The 14,962-nt window shown below is 42.4% G+C and overlaps 1 protein-coding gene across 1 annotated transcript in view; it reads left to right on the top strand.

Moving 5' to 3' along the window:
- Positions 1-14,962, top strand: part of CEP170 (centrosomal protein 170) — a 539,078-nt gene that overhangs the window by 121,515 nt on the left and 402,601 nt on the right. The window contains exon 4 of the mRNA XM_056566907.1: positions 1,616-1,694. Within this exon, the coding sequence (XP_056422882.1) occupies positions 1,616-1,694 (79 nt within the window). The remainder of the gene's footprint in view (positions 1-1,615; positions 1,695-14,962) is intronic.

Below are 14,962 nucleotides of genomic sequence, written 5' to 3'. Positions count from 1 at the left end.
AGGGAGTGATTTTACAGTGTAAAACTGCAGCTTCAACTCCAGGGTCCTTCTCTCTGAGCACTGAGATTAGTTTGTTTCCTCGTGGCCACCCTGCTGTATAAGGCTATGATTGGAGCTCAGTGTTATGTGGGAGTGAGCTAGCAGAGCTGTGGGAGTGACTAACATAAGTTAGGGGTGGTAACAAGCTCTCTGCTCAGGCAGCTGAGAGTAGGAAATGTGAGCAGTGCATGCAGGGAAATGTAGTCTTTGAGATCACAGGCATAGCCACCATAACCAGGAAGTAACTGGAATTTATGAGCTGAATAGCCGGTGAACGGGGGCCGGAAAAAAAATCACAAACATGTCAGAGAGATGGAAGGTGAATATACTATGGAATGGCTTGGTATTTTTTTTTTCTTTGCTGCATGGGATATCTTCTTTAAGGCTCACTGTAGCCCTTGTTACGTTCCTTGATGGATGTAGTTTCCAAAATAGTATGCCATGTGTTTTTTTTTTTTTTGCTGTCCTGGCTTCCTAAATGTGCCATCCCCCCAAAAAACCATTTCGGAAAGACTCACTCTCCAAAATCCCAGTGTCGCTCCTATGCTTCAGAGGCCTCTACTGCGCCCGCCAAACACTTTACATACACATATGAGGTATTTCCTTACTCGAGAGAAATTGGGTTACAAATTTTAGGAAGATTTCTCTCCTTTTACCCCTTGTAAAAATTCAAAAACTGGATTTACAAGAACATGTGAGTGTAAATAATGAAGATTTAGAATTTTCTCCTTCACTTTGCTGCTACTCCTGTGAAACACCTAAAGGGTTAACACACTTACTGAATGTCATTTTGAATACTTTAAGGGGTGCAGTTTTTATAATGGGGTCATTTATTGAGTATTTCTAATATGAAGGCCCTTCAAATCCACTTCAAAACCGAACTGGTCCCTGAAAAATTCAGATTTTGAAAATTTTGTGAAAAATTGGAAAATTGCTGCTGTACTGTGAAGCCCTCTGATGTCTTCCAAAAGTAAAAACATGTCAACTTTATGATGTAATCATAAAGGAGACATTTTGTATATGTGAATCAATATATAATTTATTTGGAATGTCTATTTTCCTTACAAGCAGTGATCATTTCTTCACCAAGAAATGATGAAATGTTACCACTAACATAAAGTAGAATATGTCATGAAGAAACATTCTCGGAATCAGAATGAAAGGTAAAAGCATCCCAGAGTTACTAATGCTTAAAGTGACAATGGTCAGATGTGCAAAAAACTCTGTGGTCCTTAAGGCCAAAATGGGCCTGATCCTTAAGGGGTTAAATACTTTTTTTTGATGCGGCGCTACAGGGGAATGCTTAACATACTGCTGGTGAAAGGGCAATGTGCTGGGGATAATAAACACAGTCCATGAAGAAGGGGTTACTGATGCACTGGGTTTGAAAGGAAGCAGTCCCCCGTCACATACAATTTATAGTATTGAACTGTGTAAATTGCACAGTACCAGCACTATGTCATGTCATTATATGGTAGAGAGGATTATGTGCTGTGCTGTGATTGACCACAGAAGTTATTGAAAGGAAGTCCTGTGTGTACTTTTGGTGTTTGATTAATCATTTTGATCTTTTCAGACATTTGTGAATGATACCCGGATTCCTGAACAAAGCTATGTTACCCTGAAGCTTGAAGATAAGCTGAGATTTGGTTATGATATCCTTTTATTTATAATCCTAATTTCATGGTTGCCAAATTAAAATTAAATAAGTTAAGAATTACTGTGATCAGTCCAAAAAACTTGAGTTAAATATATCAATTTGAAGCCTTTTGTCTAAAGGCTTCAAATTGATACTTTTTAGCCATGTTCCTGGTTTCCTGAAATATAGAAATATACAGTAGATGTTTTACTATTTGGTTGGCTATTATTTGGTTGGCTATTTTTATTTTTTATTTGTCATATGGGTGCCGTGAATCATGTTTGGAGATATGTGATTAAGAAGCTCCTAATCACACCTGTTCAGCCTGCTATTCACACCCAATTTAGCAATTAAGTTCCCACCAATCTGTCTATTTTGTGAGAGGTACAGATAGTCAGTCAAGGAGTAAAACCCCTATATCTCAGGAACCAGGAGGTGCAGCAAGAAAATAACACTGTTTGAATTTGGGTACCTGGAACCTCAGATATGCACAGTGCACTCAGACATAGTGGCTGCTCTGCGATGGCAGAGTGGACTCAGCGACTAGCAGGTCCCCTGTGCGGCTGTGCGGCTGCGCGGATTGCCGATGTGAGCAAGCCAGGGACAGGACGAGGCAGGGGAAGGGGGGGATGGCAACAGCTGGAGGCACAAAATGAGTCGGGTCACCGGCAGATCCGCAGCGTAAAATACGCTGCGGATCCGTTACGGGTGACCCTACCCTTAGGCTAGATTTCCATACAGTTTTTTTTTTTGTGGCATTTTTCTGAAAACTGCCACTGCAGTTCTTGAGCCAAAGTCAGTACTATAGGCAATACTATAGGCAATATATATAACTGGTAAAGGGGGCGAAATATAATGAGAGTCTATGTGAAATAAACCTATCACTAAACACAAGACTCCAAATAAATCTTAAAGAATACAAATTTTATTGTTTGACACAAAAAAACAAACAGACATATAAAAACACATAAAAAAGACAGAAGCAGTAGCCAGGTAAAAGATGTACTTGTGCATTGATAAGGAAACAGGGAATAAAGAAAATAAGAGGTAACATATGTCCCCAATTTACATATATGAAGAAAAAAAGCTATAATATGTGCTAAATCATCTTTACTTCCTGACCAATAATATAAGCTGCTGAGTATATACACTACTGGTACAGGACACAGCTGATTACACAAAGCAACAAAGCAGTCAGTATTGAGGGCTATGGTAAATAGGAGTAAAATGGCAATGGGGAGATTTATCAAAACCTGTCCAGAGGAAAAGTTGCTGATTGGCCCATAGCAACCAATCAGATTGTTTCTTTCATTTTTGAAAAGGCCTCTGAAAAATGAAGGGATCTGATTGATTGCTATGGAAAACTCAACAACTTTTCCTATGGACAGGTTTTGATAAATCTCCCCCAATGTGTGCAGCCTTCTCATGGTTAGTAGTGGAAAGAACCCACCATGAGCCTCTGTTCACACGTCGGAATTTCCGTGTGGAATTCCGCTACAGCACAATCCTGTTGGATTTAACAGGGTTCTTTTGCACTAGGAACATGGCACAACTTCCATGCCAGATGCAAAATTTTATTTTCCATGTCTGCAGAAAGAATGAACCTGTTCAATTTTTTCTGCGGACACCGCACGGAATGCATATGAGTGTATGAGATGCATTCCTGTGCGGTCCTGCGTGCCCGCAAACATCGGAAAATCTCTGTGCGGACTACAGAATGGAAGAACATTGCCAAAAGTAAGACTCCAAAAGCTGAAGCAGAACAAGCAGGCAACCATCTACAGGAAAAAGCTTAGGCACATATAGCCGCAAAGGATGCACCAATATTTTGGCAACCGGACATCAACTGTAAATGGTGCTATCGTCATTTTGCCGAAAGAAATCTTTGTTGATAATTGGTTTGGGCGTGGCTTGGGCACAAACACCTGAAGCCCCACGTGTGTCCCAGACTCCCCTGCAACCTGTGGCTCTAGTATAGAATTATAACTCCTAGTATGCCCTGACAGCTTGTCAGGGCGTGCTGTGAGTTGTGGTTCTGCCCAAGGTGCAGAGCCACAGGTTGCAGATCTTTGCTCAGTCTAGAGTGCTAGACATGCTAGATAATAGACATGGAGGAGCCCCCCCACCCCCTCCCCACCTTACGCACGTAAAGCCTCTTACTTCTTACTCCCCCTGTCCTTCTTATTTCCCCTCCCTGTGTCCTTCTTACTGCCCCCTCTATGTTTTTTTCCCCTCCCTACCCTACCTATGTTCTCAGTTACCTCCTCCTGCTCTTTCCCTGGACCCTGTAGTGTGGCCGAGTTCCTCTACCTCCTGGCTGTCACTCAGTCCGGGAACAGGAGATTCAGTTTCATGTTCCCGGCTGGACTGAAAGGAAGTGAGCACTAAGTGTACACTTCCTGTCAGTCCGGCTAGGAACAGGAAACTGAATCTCCTGTTCCTGTAAGGAGCGGTAACCAGCCGGACTGACAGCCAGGAGGAAGAGGAGCTCGGCAATACTACAGGGAAGGGGAGGAACTCGGGAGGTGACCAGGAGTGCTGCAGCCACCTAAGGCTCTCTATAGCCTTATAGAAAGCACAAAAAGCACCAGCTCAGGGCCCCAAGCAATTGCTTGGTTTTCCTGTCCTTTAGCGATGGGCCTGCAGCCGCATAGTGGCTAAAACCAGGCCCTTAGGGTATATAAAACTATACAGTTTAGCATGGCTGAAGAAACAACAAGATTCTTGTGTATGAACCCCTTCTCCAACCTCACCCCCTAGCCACTTGCCATCCTAGTGGCCGCTATGAGTGACAGACTGTACATGGTACGGGCAGCAGAAGTGCAATTTCTCCAATGGGCACTCGAGCAGTTACCCTAGAGGAGAGTCTGCAGTGCAGGTGAGAGTACACCCGCCACCCCTTCATGGAAACTTATTACTGCAACTTGGCCAACTAACTGTGTGTGCATGGGGAGCGAAAGGGACTTAGGTTCATCCGCATCTAGGTTTATGCTCGTTTATATACTGTGTCCTCCACTGCTTCTTGTAGTACATTCACCCTGGTGTCAGAGCTGCTATAAACCCAGGGTGTGGTGAAGGTGGGGATTTCCTATTAGTTATTGCACTATTCCCCAACCTGTGGCTCTCTGCATGATGGGAGTTGTAGTTTGTGGGAGGTCTTGCTGCATATGACTATAGCAACGAAGACTAAATGTAAACAGAGCTTTATGTAAGCAATGAATATCAATATAGCTTTGATCAGCCACCTGTAGCTCTAGTGTAGAACTATAACTCCCAGCATGGCCTGACAGCCTCTCGGCATTGTAGTTCTGCACCAGCTGCAGGGCCACAGGTTGCAGATCACTGCTTCTAAGTGCAGGGGGAGGGACTTGCATGGGGACAAGATCTAATTTTGGATGCCATTTCCTACCAGACCCCATGGAATAGAACTCTGTAACTTTTTGTAAGTAAAGATTCCAGTTTTTTCCCATTTTTTTTTCTGTGTGTTGAAACTTTGTCTTGTAAAATATCTGTTTTATATTTACTGTGAATATTTTTCTTTCATAATAAATCATTCATTTATTAAGTCCCGCCTTATGTCTGGTAAAACGGACATACTTTGTCCTTGAAGAGAGTTAAGTTATAGTGTTGAATTTACTTACCTGTTCGGCTACATTAAAGATTTGGATTAATCTTTTTCCTGTCTTTATATACTATTGGGGATAGTAGATTATATTTGGGAATTGTAGCATATCCAGATTGGATTGATAGCTTCCTGTCGGCGTGAAATTGACAGGTGGTGGCAGCAATACCTTTTAATTGGGTGGTGTAAGAGGAATTTTTTATCATTATTTTCGGTCTAGTGTAGACAAATAGTGATTTTATAAATAACCCTACCACCCACTTGTGTCGGTTCGTGACAGGGCCTACTTCTCTGACCGCGTCTGTGCAGCTTGAAATGGCAGTAATGATGTCATCACTCTCCTCCCCAGCTCCTGATGTGAGCGCTGCCTCTCCGGAGACAGCTCAGACTGCTGCTATATCTGATGTTGCTCAATTTCCACAGGACCTGATCCCTTCATCCACACCTGTCCTGTCACCTAGGGGGGGAGTGCTTTGAGACCGTGGACACTGTTCTCCTGACTACACTACTACTATTGGGCCCCAGTTGTTTTAGCTGCCTCTAAGCACCGACTTCCTGACCTATCCTCAGGGGCAGAATCCTGAGTTATGGACTCAGATGACAATGATACCTTACCATCCTCATCATGGGGTAGAAGTCCGCCAGGTAAAAAAAATGTATTGCGGACCCCAAAGAAACATATCATGGTGGGTCATTCCTCTTACTCTGAGGACTTGTTATCTTACTCAAGTGGTACTGACTCTTGATCCAGTGTTTGCACGGTTCACGTAAGAATCTTGATGTTCCTCAGGTGCCTATATCCCCCTCTACCCCGCCTTTGGACCCTCGGGTTCATGGTCTTGAGGGGTGTCCATTGGATTTCACAAGTCTGTCCCAGTTAAGGTGCTCCTGCAGATACAGAGGCTCATTTTTTATTTTTATACTTTGACATTGCCAGCCAGACAATAACTATAGCTTCCATATACGCCCCAAATAGAGACCAGACCTCTTTTTTTTCTCTCTACTCTCAGTTCTCTTACCTCTTTTGAAACAGGTTGTATCCTTCTGGGCGGGGATTTCAATGTTCCTCTTCACCCAGAACTTAACCTTTCTGGCTCTTCTTCTATCTCTTGGAATAAACTAACTGCTGTTCTTCGTAAATTGCATTCCCTACAACTCTGTGATGCTTGGCGCATAGCGAACACTAATGTTAAAGACTAAACTTTCTATTCCAACCCCCAGAATTCATATAGCCGTATAGATAATTTTTTGCTTCAATGATCTCCTTCCCCATACTGTACAGGGTTCCATTGGTTCTATCCTCTAATCTGACCATGCACATATCTCCTTTCATTTAACTCTTCACTCCCTGCAAAAACCTTTCTTCACTTGGAAGTTGAACAAGTCTCTTTTATTGGATTCCCTTTGCCTTGCAGACCTCTGTTCTACAGTACAGATCTTCCAGAGGGACCACTCCTTGAACTTCCATTCACCCTGTGCAAACCCCTGGGGGAGTCCTGAGACCCCCCCCCCATGTTGCCGATCGGCGTAAATCGCCAATCAATTCAGATCGGCGATTTGCGGCGATTCCGGATCAATCGGGTCCTGGTGACCCAGTAAAAAAGGGTGATAGTGCCGTGTCAGGCAGGAACTGGCAGAGTAGCAGCAGGAGGTAAGGCCATGCCTCCTGCTGTTACCTAGCAACAACTCCCAGCATGCCCTTTTGTGCATGCTGGGAGTTGTTGTTATGCAACAGTAGAAGGCACAACTACAACTCCCAGCATGCCCTTTGGTAGTTTGTGCATGCTGGGGGTTGTAGTTATGCAACAGCTGGAGGAACATTTTTTCTATGAAAAAGTGTTCCTCTAGCTGTTGCATAACTAAAACCTCCAGCATGCACTGACAGCAAAAGGGTATGCTGGGAGTTGCAGTAGTGTGCCTTCAGCTGTTGCATAACTACAAGTCCCAGCATTTTCTTCGGCTGAAAGTGCATGCTGAGAGTTATAGTTGTGCAACAGCTGAAGGCACATTGGTTGCGAAACACAGAGTTTGTTACCTAACTCAGTGTTCCGCAACCAGTGTGCCTCCAGCTGTTGCAAACTACAACTCCCAGCATGCATTGACAGACCGTACATGCTGGGAATTGTAGTTTTGCAACAGCTGGAGGCGCACTGGTTGTGAAACACTGTTATATAACCACAACCCCCAGCATGCAAGGACAGCCAGTTGGCATGCTGGGAGTTGTAGTTTGTAGAGGGTACATTCACATGAGCGGGGGTTTACAGTGAGTTTCTCGCTGCAAGTTTGAGATGCAGCTCAAACTCCCAGCGAGAAATTCGCTGTGAACCCCAGCCCGTGTGAATCTACCCTAAAAACACTACACTACACCTACACAAAATAAAAACTAAAACACTACATATACACATACCCCTACATAGTCCCCCCCCCCCCCCCAATAAAAATGAAAAACATCTGGTATGGCACTGTTTCCAAAACGGAGCCTCCAGCTGTTGAAAAACAACAACTCCCAGTATTGCTGGACAACCATTGACTGTCCAGACATGCTGGGAGTTTCGCAACAGCTGGAGGCGCACTGCCGTAGGGTAATTTTAGTATCGGAAGGCAAGTGTCATTCCATCCCTATGGTCCATCCCTATGCAAATCCCTAATTTAGGTCTTAAATGCACATGGTGCTCTCTCAATTCGGGGCCCTGTCGTATTTCAAGGCAACAGTTAAGGGCCACATATGGGGTATTTCCATACTCGGGAGAAATTGCCTAACAACATTTTGTGGGCTTTTTTTCCTTTTAGCCATTATGAAAAGGTACATTTGGGGTCTACTCCAGCATGTTATTATACCAACAAAAACCAGCAATAATGGTACTCAGCCACAGCTGGTCCGCCTTAAATACAAACTCCAACAAAATAGAACCAGACTGTGTAAAATTGATCAGTTTATTAACAGATATGCAAAGAGACATACATTTAAAAATAGAAACATATAAAATATACAGCACTGGAGTCACAACCACAGAAGATATGGAGGAGGCAAGATGGATATCAAGACATGGAATACAGGGGAAATGAAGACAGTACAGCGATAATGAGAGTGGTCACTGGAACAAAAGTACAAAGAAAATAATGTAAAGACCTCATGAGGTATATCCAGTAGACCAACATGCACAATAAGACATACTGAAATCATAAAGAAGATGGTATAAAAAGGAGGAGAAAGCCACATAGAAGTCCACCTGCCATGCAGACACACACCTACCAACTCCTACCCCAACGTACGTTTCGCCTGTGCTTTGTCAGGGGGCGTGTCTTATGCCCCTTCCTGGTGGGTATATAAACTATCTCCAAACCAATAAGAGACTGGATGTAAGTAGATTGATGCCTCCATTAGCCAATCATGGCTATAGACCGCCTACCTGATGTAATGCTTCTGCCAATAGATACACATAGAATGGTCCTACCTGATTGAAGTCACCTGTACATAGGATGTGACATCAGAGAGATGCGTCACATCATCATTACTATGTGCCGTACACAACGCCGCCTGACCACGCCTAGTCACATGATCATGATACTGATCATGTGGCTCAGCGTCCTGACTATATGAGTCAGAAGGTTATGGTGCAAATTAGTGACGTAGCTTGTCTACGCCCAGTCCCATGATACAGGTCACGTGATATCCCATCATGCAGGGATAGTCACATGATCGGGACAGAGAGCACGTCACTCATTGACATCACCGGAGGCGGCGTTAGATTTAACGCCGCCCCCAATGGTAAGTAAATGAATCAACGAACCCGGAGGTGATGAACCTTAGGGTAGGGTGAATGGCGCATGCGCGTCAGGTGATAACCACCAGAGGGACGGCATGATGTGCCTTCCCTCTGGTGGTTATCACCTGACGCGCATAGACCGCACATAGTAATGATGATGTGATGCATCTCTCTGATGTCACATCCTATGTGCAGGTGACTTCAATCAGGTAGGACCATTCTATGTGTATCTAATGGCAGAAGCATTACATCAGGTAGGCGGTCTATAGCCATGATTGGCTAATGGAGACATCAATCTACTTACATCCAGTCTCTTATTGGTTTGGAGATAGTTTATATACCCACTAGGAAGGGGCATAAGATACGCCCCCTGACGAAGCACAGGCGAAACGTACGTTGGGGTAGGAGCTGGCAGGTGTGTGTCTGCATGGCAGGTGGACTTCTATGTGGTTTTCTTCTCCTTTTTATACCATCTTCTTTATGATTTCAGTATGTATTATTGTGCATATTGGTCTTCTGGATAAACCTCATGAGGTCTTTACATTATTTTCTTTGTACTTTTGTTCCAGTGACCACTCGCTGTACTGTCTTCGTTTCCCCTGTATTCCATGTCTTGATATCCATCTTGCCTCCTCCATATCTTCTGTGGTTGTGACTCCAGTGCTGTATATTTTATATGTTTCTATTTTTAAATGTATGTCTGTTTGCATATCTGTTAATAAACTGATCAATTTTACACAGTCTGGTTCTATTTTGTTGGAGTTTGTTTCCAGCATGTTATTGTAAATTTTTTTATTTTTTACACTAACATGCTGGTTTTGCCCCATACATTTCATTTTCACAAGAGAAAAAGACCCCCAAATTTTGTAAAACAATTCCTCCTGAGTACGGAAATACCCCATATGTGGACATAAAATGCTCTGCGGGCGCACAACAAGGCTCAGGAGTGAGATCACACTATGTACATTTGAGGTGATTTGCACATGGGTGGCTGATTGTTACAGCGGTTCTGACATAAACGTAAAAAAAAAAAACACCCACATGTGACCCTGTCTTGGAAACTACACCCCTCACGGAATGTAACAAGGGGTATAGTGAGCCTTAACACCCCACAGGTGTTTGAAGAATTTTCGTTAAAGTTGGACGTGAAAATGAAAAATTTAGATTTTTTCACTAAAATGCTGGTGTTATCACAAATTTTTTATTTTTTACAAGGGGTAATAGAAAAAAAGTCCCCCATAATTTGTAACATAAACATATATAAATACCCCATGTGTGGACGTAAAGTGCACTGCTGGCACACTACAGTGCTCAGAAGAGAATGAGCCCCATTTGGCTGGAAATGAATGACATGTACGTTTAGAAAGCCCCCATGGGGCCAGAACAGTGGTGGTGGTGGTGGGGGGGGGTAGATGCTCACTGCACATCTTATACATTCCGTGGTTCTGGCACCATAGTGGCTTTGGAAACGCACATGGCCCCCCGACTTCCATTCCAAAAAAATTTTCTTTCCAAAAACCCAGTGGCGCTCCTTCTCTTCTGAGCATTGCAGTGAACCCGCAGAGCACTTTACATCCTCATATGGGATATTTCTATACTCAGAAGAAATGGGGTTACATATTTTGGGGAGCATTTTCTACTATTACTTCTTGTAAAAATTGTAAATTTGGGGACAAAAACTGCATTTTAGTGAAAAAAATAAAAATTCATTTACACATCTGACTTTAACGAAAAATCCTCAAACACCTGTGGGGTGTTAAAGGGGTATACAAGGTTTTTTTTTTTTTATTTGACTATGCTACAGGGGCTGTAAAGTAAGTGTAGTTCATAATATAGTGTCTGTACCTGTGTGTGAAAGTTTTCTCACAATTCTTCTGTGATTTTCACTCCAATATTTATTTTTAACAGCATACAAAATGACTGTTGTCTCAGATTTTTCCCAGGTTGCAATGCGGCCGAGATGTGACTCACTAGTCAGCTGATGACAGGGAGCCTGTCTGCTTCAATGGGTGGAGCGATCGCTTGGTGGGAGAGAGATCAATCTGTAACTAATGCAACAGATGTAGGCACCCCGATTGAAAACCACAGGTCTGCAGCTTATTTATGTTTCAATGGGTGGGGTGGCTGATGTGTGGGAGGGAAGAAAATGGATTTGTGGGATTTGTAGTCAAAGGAAGAAAAGTCAAACAGAAATACCAGTTCACAAAAAGCTAGCCACAGTGTTATGGTAATCTCACAACATAGCCATTTAGCCCCAAGACAAGCGCAGAACCTTCCTAAGCATGTCCATTACTGTCTGCCAGGTACGTACTAAAATCACCTTATGGTGGATAACCCCTTTAAGTCTCACTGTACCCCTTGTTACTTGCCTTGAGGGGTGAAGTTTCAAAAATAGTATGCCATGTTTTTTTTTTGTTTTTTTTGTTTGCTGTTATGGCACCATAGGGGCTTCCTAAATGCGACATGCCCCCCCAAATCCATTTCAGCAAAATTTGCTTTCAGAAAGCCAAATGTGTCTCCTTCTGAGCATTGTAGTGCTCATGCAGAGCACTTTATATCAACACATGGGGTATTTCCATACTCAGAAGAAATTGGGTTATAAATTTTGGGAGGCATTTTTTCCTATTACCTCTTGTAAAAATTGTAAATTTGGTGAAAAAAACTGCATTTTAGTGAAAAAAAAATTTCATTTACACATCTGACTTTACCGAAAAGTCATCAAACATCTTTGGGGTGTTAAGGCTCACTGTACCCCTTGTTACATGCCATGAGGGGTGTAGTTTCCAAAATAGTATGCATATAGTATGTATGTTGTTTTTTTTTTTTTTTTCTCTGGCTTCCAAAATGTGACATGCCCCCCAAAAAACAGCAAAATTCACTCTCCAAAATCCCATTGTCTCTCCTTCGCTTCTGAGCCCTCTAGTGCACCCACAGAGAACTTTTATGTTTCCTTAGTCGAGAGAAATTGGGTTGCACATTTTGGTGGGCTTTTTCTCCTTTTACCCCTTGTAAAAATTTGGGTCTTCATGTTAGTGTAAAAATGGAGATTTTGAATTTTCTCCTTCATTTTGCTGTTATTCCTGTGAAAGACCTAAAGGGTTAAAAAAACATTTGAATGTCATTTTGTATACTTTGAGGGGCGCAGTTTTTATACTGGGGTCATTTATGGGGTATTTCTAATATGGAGGCCCTTCAAATCTACTTCAAAACTTAACTGGTCACTGAAAAATTCAGATTTAGAAAATTTTGTGAAAAATGTGAAAATTGCTGCTGAATTTTGAAGCCCTCTGATGTCTTCCAAAAGTAAAAACATTTCCACTTTATGGTGCAAACATAAAGTTGACATATTGTATATGTGAATCAATATATAATTTATTTGGGATGTCCATTTTCCTTATAAGCAGTGGGTTTCAAAGTAAAAATTTTTTAATCAGATTCTGGAATTTTTTATCAAGAAATGTGCAAGTATCGACAAAAATTTACCACTAACATAAAGTAGAATATGTCACGAAAAAACTTTCTCGGAATCGGAATGAAAAGTAAAAGCATTCCAGAGTTATTAGTGCTTAAAGTGACAGTGGTCAGATTTGCAAAAAATGCTCTGGTCCTTAAGGAGAGCGTGGGCTGGGTCCTGTTGTTGATGGCATCCGGGCTAACTTTTCCTTCTCATGGAATCCACGATCCATTAAATATTTGGGAGTTCACGTACCTACTGATCTTTCCGAGATTAATATTCATAATTTCCCCCCCTTATTGCGCTCTATTCATGCCAATCTTTTGAAGTGGGAAAAGAAGGACTTTTCTTGAAAAGGCCATATTTAATATACTTAAAATTAATGTACTTCCCGACTTTATCTATTTTAGACCCTGTATATTTATCTAGTTCCTTCTTTTCTACCCTCAATTCTTCTTTTTCTTCCTTTGTCTGGTCTCGGAAACCACCTCGTATTGCTCGAGAAACATTGATTAGGACTTAACAATTGGGAGGTCTAGGCCTCCCTGACTGTCTTTCTTATTATCTGGCCATGGCATTGTCATGTCTCTTAGATGGCTTTCATGCTTCTAAGCCTTGGGTGCTGTTGGAAAGTCGTGATACTGTAAGGGAGCACACAAACTAACATAAATAATATCTTAAACACACACAATAAGTCACAGTTCACAAGCCGAGTCAGTACAAAGAGATCACAGAAGTGCAAAGTCGCAGAAACAGGAGAAGGGTCAGAGTACATAGCCAATAGGTCAGATGCGCCAAAAATACACGCTAGCTAGGAGGTGAAGCTCGTTCGCAGCAGGGTGTGGGTGCAGAGCCAGAATAGGTGCTCCAATTAAGGTCAGCTGACCATTCCAGACAGCCGGGTGTAACCCAGCAACAAAAAGTAAACAAAAGAAACTGTCAGAACCGTTTAACCCTATGGGTTCCGACACCTTTGCATGCTTTATCTTTGTCTAAAACGTTTGCCCCGGTCTTGCAAACCTTAAGAGTTGTTTGTAGGTCCTATCTTTTTTCTTCATTAAGCCTACCTAAAGGTGGACCCTTGACCCTTGGTTTGGCATTATTATGTTTTCACCAGGCGTGGGGGCACCTTCCTTACTAACGTTCCCAGCTATTGTCCCTCTAGTTGCTCAACACATTGAGGCAGATTTATCAAAGGATTTAGACTGTTTTTTCCTGTCTAAATTTGTCGCACAGAAAGTCGCAGTCTAAATATGTGCGACTTTTCTGCGACTTTTGCTGTAGAGGATTTTTAGAACATGATGCATGCAAGTCTATTTTAGACGGAAATGCATTGGAAAATGCATTGGTGCTGAATTTATCAAGTGCGACTTTTGTGCGACAAGTCGCATCTGCCCAAAATACGCTGAAATGTCAGACCATATTGGAGCAGATCTAAATGCAGTTTAAGCTGTTGACCCTGAAGTCTGAGCACAGAATTTATCAAGGGCTGTGAGACCTTTAGGAGCACAATAGACAGGAGACTACCACATACGCTGGTCTATAAGCATACCCAGAATAGACTAGATTAGTAAATGTCCCCCATTATGTCTGGTCTGTCTCTTAAGCCTATAATGAGTTGGTACCTCAGAGCCTTTGCAGTAGCACAGTCCTCTTAGAGTACACCCAACTGAGACATTTTGTGTCTACTCAGTGTACTAATCTTTCTCTCACTAGAAAACTCACTCCTTATGAGGAGCTTTGTGTATCTTCGCAGCCGCTTGTTAAGTCTATTTCTCTTATTTATGCTTTCTTGATTGATCCCCCGAAAGACCAATGTTTGGTTTTCATGGCTGGCTGGGAGCGCGAGTTAGATCGCACTTTTTCAGATGATGATTGGGCAAATTTTTTTTTCTTGAGCCACAGGATGTCTCTTTCTGGGCGTATTCAGGAGACAAACTACAAGATAGTGTCCAGATGGTACAGGGTCCCTTTTCTCCTTCATAAGATGTACCCACTCTCTTCAGATCAGTGTGGGCGGTGTGACCAGGGACTTGGCACAATGACTCATGTGTGGTGGTCTTGTCCACTAATTCACGTTTTCTGGACACAAGTGCTTGATCTTAATTTTAAAATTATGGGACAGGCCATAGCTAATATCCCGGCTCCCCTGTTACTTTCTATGATCCCCGGTGACACCTCCCGCATTGTTAATTCACTCTTTCGTTTTATTTTACTTTATTTTACTTAGCTTGCGTAGTCATTCCTAAATTGTTGAAGATTCCTAAAGCCCCAACAATTACAGAATGACTTGCAGAAGTAAATAGGATTTATAGGATGGAGGAATTTCTTGTTGTTTATACCCCTAGGGCAGATAAACAGGCCCATCTTTGGTACCGATGGGTGGAATTCACCAATTCTCCAGATTACTCTACTATATATTTTTGCTCTACCCCCTCTTA

Source organism: Hyla sarda, chromosome 3 (assembly GCF_029499605.1).
Source record: "Hyla sarda isolate aHylSar1 chromosome 3, aHylSar1.hap1, whole genome shotgun sequence".
NCBI classification, from domain to species: domain Eukaryota; kingdom Metazoa; phylum Chordata; class Amphibia; order Anura; family Hylidae; genus Hyla; species Hyla sarda.
The sequence above is the reverse complement of the archived record's forward strand: the minus strand, read 5'-3'. Positions and strand labels throughout refer to the sequence as shown.